Source organism: Eretmochelys imbricata, chromosome 4 (genome assembly GCF_965152235.1).
Source record: "Eretmochelys imbricata isolate rEreImb1 chromosome 4, rEreImb1.hap1, whole genome shotgun sequence".
Classification (NCBI taxonomy): Eukaryota; Metazoa; Chordata; order Testudines; family Cheloniidae; genus Eretmochelys; species Eretmochelys imbricata.
The window spans coordinates 141,483,999-141,502,718 of record NC_135575.1 but is presented as its reverse complement, the minus strand read 5'-3'; the positions used below and the strand labels follow the sequence as shown (position 1 = coordinate 141,502,718).

At 41.6% G+C, this 18,720-nt stretch overlaps 1 protein-coding gene across 4 annotated transcripts in view; it reads right to left on the bottom strand.

The window, feature by feature from the left end:
• The window catches only part of EXOC6B (exocyst complex component 6B), a 449,711-nt gene that overhangs the window by 94,947 nt on the left and 336,044 nt on the right, over positions 1–18,720 (bottom strand). For 3 of the 4 annotated variants that reach the window (XM_077816057.1, XM_077816058.1, XM_077816059.1), the window contains one exon: positions 5,975–6,048. In XM_077816057.1, coding sequence (XP_077672183.1) covers positions 5,975–6,048 — 74 coding nt within the window. Of the gene's footprint in view, positions 1–4,824; positions 5,073–5,974; positions 6,049–18,720 lie in introns of those variants that run through there. The other variant, XM_077816060.1, reaches the window with a different exon arrangement.

The window sequence follows — 18,720 nt, the reverse complement described above, 5'->3', positions numbered from 1 at the left end:
TTGAATGGTTTACGTCCCTGTCTGCACTGTATTGACTGACCCAACAATATCCACAGGAGTACACCGCAATGAAAAAAACCCAGGCAGAATGTTTCTAGACTAACTGAAGCACTAACCGGATATGTTTGCACTCCTGATTTTTTGTTTGAAGGCTCTGGGGAGTATCTAGGCTCGTTAAATCCCCAGCATGCCAATACATCCTTTCTGGATCAAGGCTGATGGGTTTTGATGGAATCTGAGCAGCTGAATGAAGTAGGGGTTTGTGTGATCTTAATATAATTGAACTGCAAAAAGCCATGTTTAAAGTACCATTAAGACTAGCTTAAACCCACCAAAGCAAGGAAATTCAGAGTTAAGGCTCTAAATCCGCTCTGAACTCATGCCTTCATGCCTTTTATTTTATTTTTTTAACTTCTTGCAGAGCAGTGTTAGCTGAAGACCATGTCAGCCTGGATTTCAACACAAACTCTGATTCATCTTTCCTTTGTGAGTCAGACATTTAGCATTAGGTAATTTATTTATTTTGAAGAAAGACGCCTTTTTCAAAATACTTTTATTTTTTAGTGCCCAAAAAACACATTCTGAGCCTAACAAGCAAGCTAAACGTTAGCCTGGATTCTGGAATCTGCTGCTAGCTCTTTTAGGATGGCTTAGTTGCTCCACAGAGAATTCTTCCATCATGTTTTCAGGAGGTGCAGGGTTGAGGGAGTCATCCTATGTGACACCCATACAGCCTACGGATAGGTCCAAGAGTGGGAAGGAGCATATTCAGGATCAGAAGGAGTGTATGTAGTTGGAGTGCTCTGCTCGGGACAAATGGAGTAACCCATCAGGGGGCCATTCAAAGCCACTGGCAATTTGGTCAGTCCTTGACAGTCCAAACCCAGATTCAGGAGGAGAAAGGTGACTTAAAGCCACCTTGCCTCTTCCTATACCCATCAAAACGATATCTTTTGAGAAGTGCAGTTCATATTCAGGGTCATAGTTTCTTCCAAGAAGAGTGGACTGTCTTGATTTGACATGGCACTACCATAAGGAGTCGGAAAGATAAGAAGGGGATGGGGGCAGGAGGACTAGGTAACAATAAAAAGATTTTGATGGCATGACAACCTGCCCATCATGAGGATTTGTGGGGTTTTTTCATTATTTGTTCTCACTTTTCTGCTCCTTCACTTCCCCCAGACTTATTGGTGGAAATGAGTTTTTAGGTACACTTCAGTGTCATAGCCAACAGATCTGAAGAGGGCATTCTAAGTGCAACAAATGGCATAGAACTTAGGCCTAGAACCCCCCTGTGACTGTGTCAGGCAGAGCATCCCAGTGGTTAGAGCACAGGGGCTTGCCATTAGAGTTCCACTTCTGGCCTTCCCACTGATCTGTTGCATCTTCTCTGACATTCAGCTCTTGGTAATTCAGTTTGCTCACAGATGAAATGTGTCATCTTTACTTGCCTGTCTCAGAGGGGTATTGAGAGGCTTAACCTAATGTTCCTAAAGCACTCGGAAATCCTCATGTGGAGGGCATTATCAAAACCCAAGGTATAACTAGTCAAATATCCCACAGGACTAGCTTATTAATGCAGGGGTCATAAATTAAATAATTGTTTAAATGGGGCATAAGGAACCCATGACTTCTGCATAAGTTGTATTGTTTTCCAACAAGGCATTATGGTAAATATTTTCAAAGACAGGCAACTAAATTTAAATATGGATTTAGAAGGCTAACTTTAGGCACCAGTTTTTGAAGATATTGATCTATAAAAGTTAATTTTGTGCCCTTCTAGGCTGAGCTAAAAGACCCAGCTCTGATAGCTCAAGGAGTGGTCCAGCGAGTCACATTGCATTAGCGTGGGTTGCACAAGTAATGATCAAACCCTATGAAATGAGAGGACTGAGTGGGGATACAATGCAGAGGGAGAATTAGGAGTACTGTAATGGGATGAAATTAAGGAAAGGAAAATTTACACTGAATATCAGGAAAGACAGCTGGCCGGTACAAAGCTATAGCACATTCACCTCCCAGGGGAGAGGTGAAAGCCCCGTGGCTTGGGGGCATTAAACACTAAATAGGAAAGAAAACACATCTAGGCATATGGCAGTAGGGCAATGCTTCACAAGCTGTAGCTCACTAACATCAACAATCCAGGAAGCCATCTCCTGCTGCATCAGCAGGCTGGAACTTTTAGGGTACTTCTACACTGCGGCTGAGAGTGCACTTCCCAGAGTGGGTAGACAGACTGGCGCTAGCTCTGCTCCAGCTAACACACTAAAATTAGCAGGTGGCTTGGGAGGCGACTAGGCTAGTCACTTGTGTAAATACCCTGGAGGTGGGGTGGACTTGTAGTCGGGAGGGTAGGCTGAGCCGGAACCTGTGTCACTGCAGCCACGTTGCTCGCGCTAGCTCAATCAGATCTAGCACTTGACTGTCTACCCTTACTGGGAAGCATGCTCCCAGCTGCTGCAGACAAACCCACAGAGCACCAGGCTGTGAAAGACTGGGGGTATTGCATGAAGAGCTGGTCTCTCCCTGACAAAGTGGTCTATAGAAGGATTTAGTTGGAGAACTACTGCAAGAAGGAATACTCCTGCACTGGCTGGGAGGTGAACTGGATGGAATCTAATGGGACATTTTGTTGTGTCTAACTTCTAGGATTCTGTGATTAACGCCATGATTAGCCACGTTTTGCAAGGTCTTCTCTTTCAACTGAAAAATGTGCTTCAAATATGCAATTTGGACCAAAGACATGTCAGAGGGTTTGCCAAAAGCAAAACCATTATCTTAGCTGCAGGGAAATACCTTCAGGGAAATACTCAGTTTAACCGACTTAATCTCTCTCTCGTGGTTTGCACATTGCAGTATGTATTTCATCAAAAGACAAAACAAGCTGTTTCTGACATTTTTTTAACAAGTATTTTTTAACAAGTATTTAAAAGCATGCTCAGTGGGATGGGCAGTCCCCGTCCAGGTGTGGCCCAGGACTAAATCTAAGCACTTGGTGTAAGGCTCATGCAATTGCCTGTTTTCAACCTGCCTCTTGTTTATGCAACTAGCCCTACACAGAGAATAGAAACAAATTTTCTTGGAAAAAAATGGGAGAATATATGCTCACTGTCAAGCTGTCATGGCCCGTTCTGGGGCCATGCTTTCATGCTGCCGGCTGGCGAGGGTAGCCTTGAATGCAATTACTTCCTAGCATGAAACTGACAAGAGCGACACAAAGCAGACAGCAAGGACGCTGCAGACAGCATTGCAGTACGAAAGGTGTCCGTTGGCAGGAGGCTAAACACAAAAATCTTTCATTTCTTCCAACTTTTACCACCAAGTTTCTGATTAAAACATGAACTGGAAATCCACATTAAAGAAATAAATGTATCTCACCAAATAACCTTCCAATTAACTTTGCCATGTCTATGAATGACCAATGAATTATTTTTAAAAAAATCCAGCTTTTCACTTTTTATTTCATGCTACTCATAAAATAAGAAAGGCTACCTATGATTATACAGGTAATGTGGGAAGTTAGGGAATATGGCAGGGGAGGGGGAGGAAAGTGTATATTTGAGGGAAACATCCTTTGATTGTCATTCAACATAAACCCATGACTGCAACTGGCTTCGGGACACAGTAAAAGACGCACATAAAATGTTTGTTGTTTGACAAGTGGTAAGCAAAACAGCTGTTATAAACTCAAAGACAGCGGTTGTCTAAGTCTTACCCCACTGAAGTGGTTTGAAGAGGTGACTTTCAAATTTAGCTCTGTTAAGTTCCTAGTGTTTCACATGATATAACTATGACAGAGCAAAAGTATCCATGGAACACCCCAAACACACAGTTATAGAAAGACCAGGGTTCGGGTTTTTTAAAATTGCCTGTGTTGAGAAAGTCAGCAGGGCTCCATGTACGTGCAGGGGCTGCACAAAATTCCTTGCAGGACCAGGGTTTCACACAGCGAAAATCTGTGCAGACAGGGAACTTATATTTATGTAAAATGTCATGCACTGCCCTGTATGAACAAATGATATCTGTATTTCCCAGAGGTTTTAGAATGACACAGAATGGTCAAATACCATGTGCTACCCGACCAATACCCTACTTGTATCAAGACAGCATCACTCCAACACTCAAAGATATCATGGCATTGCCTGTCCTGAACTGCTGATTCCACTAGGCAGCCTAGGTGGGTCAGGTCTTTACTTTAACCCAGCACAGATTACATCTTTGGCAAGTTATCAAAAATGCTGAAGACCAGTTAGTGGAAGAGAAAGAACAGAATACACTTAGTAGCAGGAACTCGCAAACAAATATAATTAGAGAAAACTTGGGTAGAGGAGAGTATTTGACAGAGAAGCAGAAACACCAGAGAGGAAGCAACAGACAGACCACCGTCTAGCTGCATCCTGGCTCATGTTGCATTCACTTGGGTGCATACTGCCCTTATAAACCATATTAACATTACACATACACCGGCCTACCAGTTATTACACTGCTTCATAGAAGTTAAACGCCTGAGAAGCATTTTTAGGGCATTTAATTCTTTAGAAAAAACCCTAAGCTTTTCTCTTCAAAATCCCTGCATTCATCTCTGCATCTTTGGAGAAGAACCAACCCCCCTATATTACCTAAAACACAAGGTCATGTGTGCTTTGCTGGCAACTCCGCATGTGGTGTTGAAACCCTTATGTATGCAGAAGCATGAGATTTGGGAATGACAACTCATTTCTTTCCTGCGAGGCATTTAAGACCATATAGCAAATGGACCTTACATTTAACCGAATGGAAAAGTTTGATGTAGAAACAAACCACGCAGAATTGAATTCCCAAATGTAAGTGTGTGGAGACTCATTATTATCATCATCAAACTTTAATGTAGCTTTGCATGAGTGTCACTGGATGACAGATTACAATGCACATCAATTGGATTCGGAGAGAGTTCGCAATCCATTATGGGTTAAAAGCTGTTCCGGCATGAATCAGAGTCACAGTGGTGAGGAGATCATCGATACAAGGGATTATGCAGATTAAAGAAATACCCTGTGCATCTGAAAGTTTTCAGAATGCAAACTATGTCAACCCTGAAAACAAGAGGCACTGCATCATTATGGCAGGAGAGACAAAGCGGGGGGGAGGGGGTTAACAGACAAAAAAAGATTGTTTTAATAGGAGAGAAACATCAGTCATCGAGTCTTACTTCATTCAGACTTTCTATCCAACCCCATCCATCTTCAGTGCCAAGAGATGACAGGGCCCTGCTCCCTTTTTTCCCCCCGCCTGGTATATTAATAATGCCAATTTCTACCATAACAAATGACTCGCTCGAATGGCCCTTTTCCCTGAATTGCCCTGCCAAGCTCCAGGGATACCTTAGTACCTGTTACGGTCAACATGGCTATAATGGGATCCCTTGTGAGATAGGCATCAATGGGCGGAGCCTTTTGTACCCATCTTCATAAACAGCCACTTTGTCATTCATGGCTGGGGAACGTTTGCAAAAGGGGGAGCGGGGGAAAAAACACACACACATACACCCTACACAACCCAGAATGCAAATTCCTTCGCCCTCCTGAAATGCTTCTCCGGGCATTATCTGCGAACAAAAGTGCTCCATGCAGGCGGTCTCTGCATCACTGCTCTCTCTGTTAACAACACCTGCTTAGTGGCAGTGCAGAGAGTTTCAGAGTTATCTTTTTGCCATGTCTGCAGAAGCCAACCAGAGCACAATGGGCCCATTGCTTGGGGTCACTAATGTCTTTCTCCCTTTCCCCTAACCACCGACTCGTTCACCTCGGGCACTCCTAGGACCCTGGATAGCTAAATAAGTTGGCGGTCTTGAGTACGGGAGAGGAAGGGGGAGAATATAGGTCTCTGGCCTGAATCCCCAATGCCGCTTCCCCTCCCCTCCCTTTTCCTTAAGACCTGATGGTCTTCAGTCACACATCTTAAAAGAAAAACAAAAAACAAAAACACAAAGACTTACTTGTCTCAAGTCGATGAAGGCCAACTGCAGTGTGTCCCCTTGGAACCCAGGCACTGGCCCGGATCTGGCAAACTCTGTGGGAAAGAAAAGAGGATAAAAAGCGCCTTTAACTAACCATGGACAGGGAGATTGGCAGACGGATGACAGGGAAGACAAGAGAGACTGGGGGAGAGGAGGACTGCACTTCTAAGGAGTCATGTCTCCCTCCCTTCAGCTTCTTTGTTTGCCCTTCAAAATTTGTGTCATCAAAACACCATTAATTCCACCGTCCTGACAGCAAGGAAACTGTACTAATTCGACCTGAAATTTATTCCCATGAGCCGCACTGGGCTTCAGAGTATTTGTTTTGTGAATGGACAAACAACTTGCAAAGAAGAAAGGGGAGGTGGGGGTGGAAAAGTTTTTCCTCTCAACACAATAAAATCTTCAGCTGTGAAACTCTTTTCAGTTCCGAAAGCTATTTATATTTTAGGGCACTGAAGGTATTTTCTAATTTCATGCCTGTCACAGGGTTCCATAAGCATTCATCAAAAACAAAAATATGCCCAGCAGCACCATTAATTATTCTGCAGCAGATTATCTGCATTATCTGGTATAAAACATTATTGCCCGTATACAAGCACCCAAAATAGGAAGAACTGCCCCTACTGTGTGGCTTATTTATTTATTGTGGAAGTGGACTTTTGACATCTGAATAACGTTGGTTTATAAAGCAAATAACACTTCCAAAGCCACGTTTGCCTCTTTCTGGTGTAATCTGGCCCCAATTCTACACTCAGGTGGTTTATTTTTCTTCTAATTTATTGGTTAAACTTAGTCTAAAACTAATACGGGGGACCATACATTATGATTTCAGTTTAGAGGATCTTGGTGGCACATTCATTTCACAGATCTTGGTTGATAATTGTCACAAAAAGGCTGACAACCGCATCTCTCCTTGCTGAGCACTTGTGTTGAAGGCCTGTTTCACGCCATCTGATCTTGCCCAAGTCTACTAAAGCAACCGTTTGAATGACTCTTCATACAAAACCAGGACCTCACTAAGGCCAGGTCTACACTGGGCAGGTGGGGGGGTGGGGTGGGGGAATCGACCTAAGATATGCCACTTCAGCTACGAGAATAGCGTAGCTGAAGTCGACATATCTTAGGTCGACTTACCTCGCGTCCTCACGATGCAGGGTCGACTGCCACTGCTCCCCCATCGACTCTGCTTCCGCCTCTCACCGAGGTGAAGTGCAGGAGTCGGTGGCAGAGTGAGCTAGATGCGATAAATCGATCCCTGATAGATTGATCACTACCCACCTATCCGGCAGGTAGCGTAGATCTACCCTAAGATACAAGGATCATGGCTGAATCTCCAACTTCACTACTCCCTCATGTCTAAGTGTATGTGGTTTGTGAAGTCACCTAGGAATATGATATACCAACTGTATGTCCTGTGTTTTCACTTGGCTGAATTGTGTTGCTTTTGTGGAATTACAGTATATCAAACTGGGACAGTTTGCAGGAGACATCATTTACTTTGTTCCATGGCTGTACAGAAGAAGAAAAAATACTCCAAGCTACAGCTTTTAAATAAAATGATCCCAACGCCCATGATTTAGCAGCTACTTCAGCACAGTTATTCATCAAGTCAGGACTTTTTAGGGTAGGAGAACAGCCCCCAGCCTAGCATGAAAACTCCACAGCCCCCATGCCCCTGATGAAAGCAAGAAGGGTGTAAAGGAAGATAAAAGCAAGGTTTTACTTTTCATCTTCATGCCCAAACTAAGGTACTGAGGGATAATATATGGCGACCCACAAAGCCCTAAATGATGTCACCTCACTTCATACATTCCCTTCACTGGAAGCCTGCTTGCATTAGTTCTCTCACTTTGAAGTAATACCAAGAAATAAAAATACAATAATGAGCCACATTTTTAAGGCCCTGATCCTGCAGTCCCGTCACTTGAGCAGTCCCCCTGGCTTTAATGAGACACACAGAATTTGCCCTATTTCCAAATTCTCATGCAATTAAGATAATTTGTCCCCCCTCCAACGCAACCTTTTCATTCAAATGTCGGAGGAGGCACATCCTGCAATTTGGAGATTGGCACTTTACGGTCAAGGACATGGCAGCCAACTTTCAAATGTCAATAATTTTAGTTTTACTTTTTCATATATTTTAAAATATCAAAATAGTCTAAACGGCATTATGACTAACCTCTCGATCAAGCATTTCTAAAGTGACTCTCACTGTAGTACAATAAAGGAATGGAATATTTGGAAAATTGCAGCGAGTTGCTTTTTGTTATAGAACTCAGATAGGCAGTCAGATTAATAAACAGGTTTTCAAAACCAAAATTCCATACCCGTGCTACTAACAGAAACTTAATTTAACAAAGAATGAAAAAAAAAAAATCTAATTTAAATTTCACCATTCAAGATGTTTGGCAAAGGTAGGTCCATCTTTGATGGTCCCTAAATATGGGCATGAGGCTTAAATTTAAGCATGTATGTTTGACAAGTTTGGTTTTGATTTATATTTGCACATCATGGAGATTGTACAGTTAAACTAAAGTGCTCAGTATCTAGTCTATTTCATTTTCAGAGTCTCCAGCTATAGCCACTGTGCTGCAAGGTCTGGGCTGCAAACAGTCCAGGGGAAAGCTGAAATTTAAAGTGACAAGCTATTTTTGTTTAATTAGTTTTAAATGTCATTAAACCATTTACATTAATTTTACTGAGCATTTTGTATAAAACTTATTTAACAGACTGAATTTCACCCATGTGCTCAGGAGACAGTCCACACCCTAAGGGTATGTCTACAGTACCCGCCAGATCGGCGGGCAGCGATCGATCCAGCGGGGATCTATTTATTGCATCTAGTCTAGATGCGATAAATCGACCCCTGAGCACTCTCCCGTCGACTCCTGTACTCCAACTCCGTGAGAGGCGCAGACGGAGTCGACAGGGGAGCGGCAGCAGTCGACTCACCACAGTGAAGACACCATGGTAAGGCGATCTAAGTACATTGACTTCAGCCACGTTATTCACGTAGCTGAAGTTGCGTAACTTAGATTGATCCCCCTCCCCGGTGTAGACCAGGGCTAAGAGGGACTTAAGCAATGCAGAGGTCTTATGCTGGTGCTCTGCAAGAGGTGATTTTCTGTTACATGCCCGTTCCTACAGCATCTGGGCACATTCACATAACACAAAACCCCTGTATTAAACCTTTAACTTTGAGCATATACTGTCTGAACACCACACACGTTTTAAATACATGGGAAGCTTCTGGCTTCCCATGCATCCATAAAAAATATTATCACTGAGATGGAGTATTTAAGCGGCCTGTCTACAGGTTTACTGCATTGGGCACTGTGTTGTAACAAAGGAGTGTTTTAAGAGGGGCAGGGGTGTATTTTTGCTTATGGATGCAAAATCCATATAAATCCTATTATATCTACAGCTGAGTGAACATTGGGAGAAATATCTGAAATTATTATTTTTTTTTTTAAAACGCCAGTTTGTAAATTCAAGTGTCTAACAGTTGCTCGAAGCTAATTTAGAATTCTAAACTCAACTGTAAAATTCCCAACTTGTGCAGAGACATGACTTTCAATATTCATGACAATCTGCTTGCAAAAGATCTGAGGTTGATATTCTTGAATGTTTCCAGATAAGCAATACATTCCCAAATCTTGTGATCTGTTTGGAGACATTTCAAGGTAAAATCCATCTCATTCATTACATGTGTCTAATTATTAGCTCTGCTCTAGTTATGTTGAGGAACCATGTTACAACCCTGTCTGTAGTGGGGTGTAACAAACTTTAATAAACAGCTGTAATAAAGTATGGTCCATCCTGAAGAGTAAACCATGTTATAGCACCGCTATATTAAACATACATTGCCTCAGTAAATTCTGTAGTGCAGACTGGCTCAAACGGTAACTCATCAGAAAAAGTGGTGGAGGCACGCATTGCACGAATAATACATCCGAGGAGCGAAACAGCCTATGAGATCATTATTATATTACTTGTATTACAGTACAAAGGGGATCACATATATTGCTTATTCAATGTATTGTGTACATTGACTTCAAGGGATTGGAACAGGAATGAATGGGGTGTTTCACCACATTATTATTACAAAGTACTTCAGCACCCTCTGTACTCATAGGTCACATTTTACATACCAATGCCACAAACTTATCTGGGGCAAGGAAATGTACAAAGTCCTTTTAAAAAGGAACAGAGCTTTAAAGGAAAGACACAGCCAGTTCTTGGTTTTAATCTCCTCAATCAGGTTTCAGTACAGTTTTCTCAGAACGACCCAGCACAGAGGTGGCCTCGGCACTGTCAGATTCGTTTATTGTACTTTCTCCACTACCAAGGCAAGTGGCGAGATAGAGCAAGCCACCTACCATACGGCCCCTTGAGCAGAAAATCACAAGAGAATAGAGCAGATCTGTATGCGGCTGTTTGTACAAAGCATTTAGCCAAGCTAAAGGTTTGAGAAGCTTGTGTTCAGGCCAAAGAAGTAATGTCTTTGCAAGGCCTACAGCTAGGGCCACCCAGGGCAGGTTACAGTGGGACTCTAGCCTCTTTTCCAAAAGGCTTCTCCAAAGAAAGAATCAAGGAACTGTTAAGCAATGAACAAAGAATAAAGAGTTCAAACACACAAGGCAAAAAGGCACCCATTGTAAATTAATGATACAGAATTTGGGAATCTCCTTTCATATAGTGTACACAGCTATACATGCAAGTATATAAGTACATAGAGATTCTAATACATTTTGCATAGTTAGGAGTAAACACAGTTGGCTTCTTTATTCCCAAATTCACTAATTTAGGGACAAGAACATACAGAATGATGGTGTGGATGGGTGGTACAAAGATTTTATTAGCACTCATTTAATGTAACCTGCATAATTGGCACATGGTTTCACTACTTGTGAAAAATGCAGTTATCCCAAACTCGTGCCAATTAAACCTTTATGCCAAACCATCAAGTTCTCTTTTTTTTTTTTTTTTTTTTTTTAACACACACACACACACACTCACTCTCCCTCTCTGAAGGCCCCTTTGTCACTGTAGTAGCTGAATTTTATATACACACTATTTATATATACACACACACACTTTTTTTGATATTATATCCCTTGTATTATGTATTTTACACTTACACACACACACACTTGCAAAATCCTACCTTCCCACTTGCCAACGTTGTGCAATATTTTTGCCCCACGTCAAGACGATAATTATAAAAGCACATTTTCTGTATGGTCTCGTAAATGCTCAGAAGAGTTTTACAAAACTGACACATACACTTTATACACAGACATTGTTCGCAGGACTAGTGGAGGAGGTGGGTTTGCAGCAGACCTTTGGAGACAGAGACGGCGGCTTGGAGTATAACAGCTGAGAGGCTGTTGCAGGCAAAAGGGGTGATATCAAGGTAGGGTTTGAACTATGGCAACCCTATAGAGTATCTAACGAGGGCTCCAGACCTCATAGTGCTCCAGAGCTGGGGTGTATAACAGTGATTGAGTCTGAGAGTTGTAACAGTGATGGTACACAGCTGAACAGCATACAGGGTGGAACTTGAGATGTAGGAAAGAGAACATGGGAGCGAAGAGCAAACCGAGAGAACAAAGATGCAGCTGTGCTCAAACTTATGTATGCAGAGGTGGGTGACAGTGAGATTTTGAACAGAATTGGGAAGAGGAGTTGAGTGAAGAGAGCAAATACACAGCCATAAGATCCATCAAGGGAAACACCAGACTGAGGAAGAAGACTAAAGGACGTGGGGATGGATAGGAATTTGAAGGACACGTGGCGACAGGGCTCATCTGCATACAGAATGAAGACCCCAGGGAGGATAGGAAAAGGAGATCAAGATGTATGAAGGAACAGTTTCCACCAGCAAGAAAGTTGCCTGCTATGGAGTTATTCTCAGCTTCCACAGTGCTGGAAAGGTCTATGGCTTTGTCTACAAGATTCTGGGCAAGGAATGATTTTCCACTGGTGAGCAGTGTCGAGTATAGTATCTACACGTGTATTATACCTATTTATGTACAAAGGGCTAATTCAGCAGATGCATATTGCGGATGGCTCAACAGTAATAAGAATCAGATTGGGATACTTCCAGAAGGGGGTGGGGGCAAAAATGAGCACAGAAAAAATGAAAACATGCATAATCTATACATATTTTGGACACCTAAATATACGGTATGCCTTAGTGTGTACCATACATTTACGCACATTCATCAAAAAAATCAAGATGTGTATGTAACCTAAAATAATCATGTGCACTAACTTTCCTCTCTCTCTAATCCCAGCGCATTGTTACTAGCACTCGCCCTCTCATCTGTGTGTGACATACATCTCACATTTTGGGTGCAGAATAATAAATGTATTAGTGATGATGATTATTAGGGTTAGGGTGGAAAGAACCCTTAGGGCGTCAAGTTAAGGTGAATGAGTTTGGAGGAGAAAAGTTCACTGGAGATGAGGATGAGGAGCACTGTAGTTAGTGTGGCAGACTGCAATGCTTTTAGAGAGAATAAATTACAAATCAAGCAAAGCTTAATATCCACTGGTTGCCTGAGACTGTGCAGGAAAGTGCTGGGATAGGAGGATGTATGCACAAAGAAAAAGAACAGAGATTAAATATGTGGCCTAAATACAGTGGATTAGAACATGAGAAGGCACAGTTTAGCCGCTAGAAGCTAAAAGCAGGAATCAGCTAGTGGTAAATGCCACACACAGCCAAATTGGTTGACAGAGCATCCTCCGTAGAATCCAGCGTTACCATCATTTTGTCCACCAGTTCGGCCTAATTTCAGTTAATTGATTTTTAGTCCCACGTTTCTCTTATTTATCCTAACACAGTCCTTGAGTTATATCAGGAGGCCATTTTATTCAGACTAATTCAGTCTGTCTCCTTTTTACACCTTTTTCCATCAACATTTATATGTGATTGGAATATTTATCCACTTGCCCACAGTTGAGATCACAATTAGGGCAAACCTGTAGGCAGAGCTATAACACGACCACCTCCTTTCTCATTTCCCTCCTTCACCACCACTAACACGTTTGAGCATCCAATGAGAAGTTAAAATTATATGGCACACTTGTAAATCCTCAAAGGATGTTTGACTATTAATGAGTGTTGTCTGTTTGCATGTGCAGGAATTACAGGCAGCTTTAGTTCATGGCAGAATCCTCTCAATTGCTCTAAGTGGCACTGAAATCATTCACATCCCTAATTTTGGTGCATCTGTTGGTGTTAACACAAACACTGGTCTCTCATTCTTCTCCAGAAGGCTATGAAATTTGCCCCAAGGATAAAGATTAAAAGATGGATGTAGTGACAAATGGAGCCCTGAGCATAGTTTTTGTGCTTCTGAATTTAGGGTTGGACTGTGGCGTAAAAGATCTGGCTGGTGAGAAAGAAATACAGGAAGGCACATTGATAGGGCTAGCGGCTCCTAACACCAAGGATTACTCAGCCAAAAGGGAACTCTAATTATGGACACGTCTCTTTCCTTCTTGATATTTTAGAGCAGTGGTTCTCAACCTTTCCAGACTACTGTACCCCTTTTAGGAGTCTGATTTGTCTTCTGTATCCCAACTTTCACCTCATTTAAAAACTACTTGCTTACAAAATCTGACATAAAAATACAAAAGTATCACAGCACACTATTACTGAAAAATTGCTGACCTTCTCATTTTGTCTGTATGAAATTTTAGTTTGTACTGACTTCGCTAGTGCTTTTTATGTAGCCTGTTGTAAAAGTAGGCAAATATTGAGATGAGTTGATGTACCCCCCTGAGAAGACCTCTGTGTACCCCCAGGGGCACGTGTACCTGTATAACACAGGCCACAGAACTTTCCCCCGGCAACATTCCTAGAATATATCTTGTAGAAAAACAGCCAATCTCGATTTAAAAAATCATCAATGATGCGCCACCACAACCCTTTGTAAATTGTTACAATGGTTAATTACCCTCACTGTTAAAAAATTATCCCTTATTTCCAGTCTCAATTTGTCTAGCTTCAACTTCCAGACATTGGAGTGTGTTATATTTTTCTCTGCTAGACTGAAGAGCTCATTATTCAATATTTTCCCCCATATAGATACTTTTAGACTGTAAACAAGTCACCCTTTAACCTCTTTGTAAAACTAAATAGATGGAGCTCTGGGACTATCACTATAAGACAAGTTTTCTCATCCTTTAATCATTCCCATGGGTCTTCTCTGAACCCTCTCCAACTTATCAACCTCTTTCTTGAATTGTTGGCACCAGAACTGGACACAGGATTCCAGAAGTGGTTACATATGTGAAGTGGGCATGGTTTTGGGGAAAATATGATACCTAGCTGCAATTCTCAGGAAACTGAATGGTGTGTGCCACATCCTTTAATGCTTTCTTCTTCGAATGAGCTATGATCAGGATATTGTTTAAGATGTGTAAAGATCATCTGTAGGGACATTAATACTTGTAAAATACCTTGAGTACTATGTCAGACCAAAATGCAAAGCCTTGTACTGGAGTTCCTTACAAGAAGAGAAAGGTAAGAAATTATGATGGGAAGGCCAAACAGCGGCATAGCAAGTAGGCCGCTGGAACTTTGGCCAAAGTTTCAATAACCCGTTTCACAATTTCCATATTGAACTTGAATTTCCTCAGTGACTTTCAAACCCAACACTGCTTTGTTGAATTTCCCCTTTAACAGCCAAATTATCAAGGTAGTGAGAATTTCAGAGAAGGACCCCCAAGTTATCAAATTGAGCCAAACTGGATCAAATTCAATAAAAACGTCCATTCCTCTAATGCCTTGGGACAACGAAGAGTCCGGAATCCAGTTTACTTCTTCAAGAGGCAGAACAAATCTGACAGATGTTTCAAGGGGGTGTGCCTGAGCCTTCAGACGCTGGCAGGTCTGAGCTGCATCCACAACAACACAGAACAACTCTCTGCTGGGTTGCCAGACATTTTAAAGTATAAGAAAGTAGAAGTTTTCAGATGAAATTGGAAGTCTTTTGACAGAAAGGCTGGTATCTGTCAATAAGTAATAGATAACGTTGGGCATATGTATAGAAAGAACTGAGTTATGGATGTCTAAAGGTTACTTTTCTAAACCCAGACAAAGACATAGAATAGAAAGAGCAGACGATAAGCTCTCTGCTGAATTAAGATGCTTAATATTTGGAAGAGGTGAATTATCAGCTCGAATGACCATTTTTTTCCCTAAAGGGGAGGTTGAAAAGGTTTACAAACGCCAATTGTGTGGTTCTGTATTTCACAGTACTATTTGGGGAAAAATTGGGACACAGAGACGGAGGACTGCCTGGAAAGATACTGAATTCTGGAAGCCCTTTAACATCAAAGGATTTGACATAGGCTTAGGAGCTTTAAAAGGCAGGAACCAGGAAAGATCTTTGGGACACAAAAGGGAAAGGTGGTGTCAGGAGTGGTCAGAGGTGAATGATTGATAGAGATGTAAGATTTTCTTTTCACTTTACTGTTTAACTTATGAGAAGTTCACACGTAGGGACGTTATGCAGATTGTTTCTCTTTGTTTTTCTATCATGTTCTTGCGGTTTTTAAGAAGTCTTTTTAAGAAAACTACTTTTGTACGGGTAATTTCACGCAGACAACCCATAACCATTCAACCATTCAAGGTTTAAGTAAAAGGCACGTGAGAACTGGTATCCTCTCCTAGTGTGTTGCACAGGGTCATGAGCAGATAAACCAAAGGAAAGCCCAGTAACCAAGGAGAAGATGCAAGTACAGAGGGGTACATGTGACATGTTGAGAAGAAGTCAATGAGGTGTAAGCTACAGAGGGAGGCTGTGACAGATGGCAGGAGTGGTAGAGAAAATAAGAAGAGATGAAGGGATGGATGAGGATTTGAACAGAGGTGAAATCAAGGAAGTGGTACATACGTGCAACATTGCCCAAGTAGATTTACAAATGTAGGAGATGGAAGGGGAGGAGAAGAGCTCATACGAGTAAATAGAAAGGCTAAATCAGTGAAGGAGATAGAAAATGGTTCCAGCACAGATGGAATGAGAAGGGTACAAGGTCAAGAATCAAATGAGGGTTGCATGCAGTGGAGACAAGAGGTCTTGGGTGAGGAAGGAAATTTAACTGCTAAAGAGAAGCCTATATATCTTTAACAGTCTGCAAGGCTTCCAAGATTTGCTTCCAAGGTCTGAAAGGGTTCGTATTTTGACTTGCAATATTTACATATACCAATACACCACTGAACCATTTTATTATCACTGTAGCATTTTTTATCCTTTAAGAATGGTCACACGAGGAAAATGCAAATGGAAGAAGGTGGCATTGCCTCTAATGACCAGGGATTCTACATGTGTTCCCTTTGTGACTCCACACACACCAATAATTTCATACTAGTGCTGAAGAAAGCAAAATTATTTCAGTGACATGTGAAGCCAAAGGTATGGTTCCTGAATGGTTGAGGTTGGGAGGGAAGGGACTTGCTCCTGTTTTGTCTTCCTAGCATAACATTCTCTTACTGAGAGCAATTAATACTCCTTCTAAGATTTTATGCTGGAAAAACAAGCATTTTTTGTCAATTTTGCTTTGTTTTCCTTTGCTGTTTAGCTCTGTTCCAGCTAGGAACGTTCCAGTACATGGTACTGATGTATATCATCTCAATCTGATCAGTAGAGCTGAACTACCTGGTAGAAGGGCTGCATTTAGACAAACTACCTTTTCCCATGAAAAAAGCCATGATGCCTATAGAACTTACCCAGTTCTCAACCCATTTATACTTTGGACCTATCACACTATCCCATGGCAATGAGTTCCACAGGTTAGTTGTGTGAAAAAGTACTTTCCTCTTGTTTGTATTAAGCCTGCTGCCTATTAATTTCATCAGATGACCCCTGGTTTTGTATTGTGTGAAAGGGTAAATAACACCTCCCTATTCACTTTTTCCACGCCATCCATGATTTTATCATAACCTCCCCTTAGTCATCTCTTTTCTAAGCGGAACAGCCCTAATCTTTTCAGTCTCTCCTCAGACGGAAGATGTTTCAAACCCTTGACCATCTTTACTGGCCTTCTCTGAACCTTTTCCAGTTCCACTGTATCCTTTTTGAGCTGGGGAGACAAGAACTGGACACAGTATTCAAGGCATGGGAGAACCATGGATTTATATAGAAAAATACCATAATTCCACTGTTTTATTTTCTATCACTTTCCTAACAGTTCCTAACATACTGTTAACCTTTTTGACTGCTGCTGTGAATTGAGCAGATGGTGACTATTGATGGTGACTCCATCAGAGAACTATTGATGGTGACTCCAAGATCTCTTTCTTGGATGCAACAACTAATTTAGAACCCATCATTGTATACATATAGTTGGGGTTATTTTTCCAGTGTGAATTACTTTGCGCTTATAAACACAGAAGTTCATCTGCCATTTTGTTACACAGTCATCCAGTTTTATGAGACCCCGCTGCAACTCCTCACGGTCTGCTCTGAACTTAACGATCTTGAATAATTTTGTATCATCTGCAAACTTTGCCACTTCACTGTTCATCCCCTTTTCCAGATCATTAATGCACATCACCTATAACTTAATAGTAATGAGATACATTGAAGATTAAGAAAACGTCAGGAAACTGTGAGCTTTGCATGTTACAAACATGAGTGAGGGGAGGGGGGCACACAATATTTTGGGCTAAGGCTGTAGTGCTAAATGAATAACAAGATTTCCATGTGAGAAAAGCTATGGAGCCAGCGAATATAGCGAAGAATGAGGTGATAAACAGTTGCACTGAGATCAGAACAGGCGCATTGCGGCATGCTTACTTACTGGGTTGCAGTGCTCCTCAAACTGGTTGATACAGCTGTGTTTCTTACTGACTATACCCAGGAGTGGTTTAAATGAAAAATTGGAGTTTAATGAAATTTTAAATATAATTTTACTGCCCTTTTAATTTCTCATAAATCATCAGTTAAAGAACTTTAGAGATTATGGAATTGCTCATTTTATGATCTAAGTATTGTAAAAAACAAGCTGGGATTGTAAAAAACAATTGTAAAAAACAAGCACTGGGATATATTGTGCTGGTGAAAACCACTTTTGTAAGAAAAACCAACAGCGTTCTTTTCTCTTTTTGTCGCAATGTCCAAATTTGGGTCATCTGTGGTTCCAGCTACCTCTGAGATATGCATGGTTTGGAAAAATATCAGAAAGCAGGGGGTCCCAAAACATAAGAAAAGAACAGTGTGCATAGAAGTAAGTTAAAAGCCACATATCAAACTCATTGTAAAATTGCACATAAAGCCCTTTGGAAAAAACAAACAAACAAAAAGACTTTTCTAAAAGCATAGGCATTACCTCTTCTATTTGTGGGTCCACAGCTTTTTTTTGGGGAGGGTGGCGGGGGGGTGTTCTTTGGTTAAAAAAAGGGGAAGGAAGCATCTCTATCGGTTAGAACAGACTGGAACCGGACCCCTGGGTTTAGTTCGGACTATTACTGCACTTGTTTCTGTCCTTGGGCAACTTGCTTAACTTCTCTGTGGCTCAGTTTACAAAATGTACATAAGAATGTCCAGATTGGGTCAGACCAAGGGTCCACCTAGCCCAGTCTCCCGTCTTCCAACAGTGGCCAATGCCAGGTGCCCCAGGGGGAATGAACAGAACAGGGAATCATCAAGTGATCCATCCCCTGTTGCTCATTCCCAGCTTCTGGCAAACAAAGGCTAGGGACA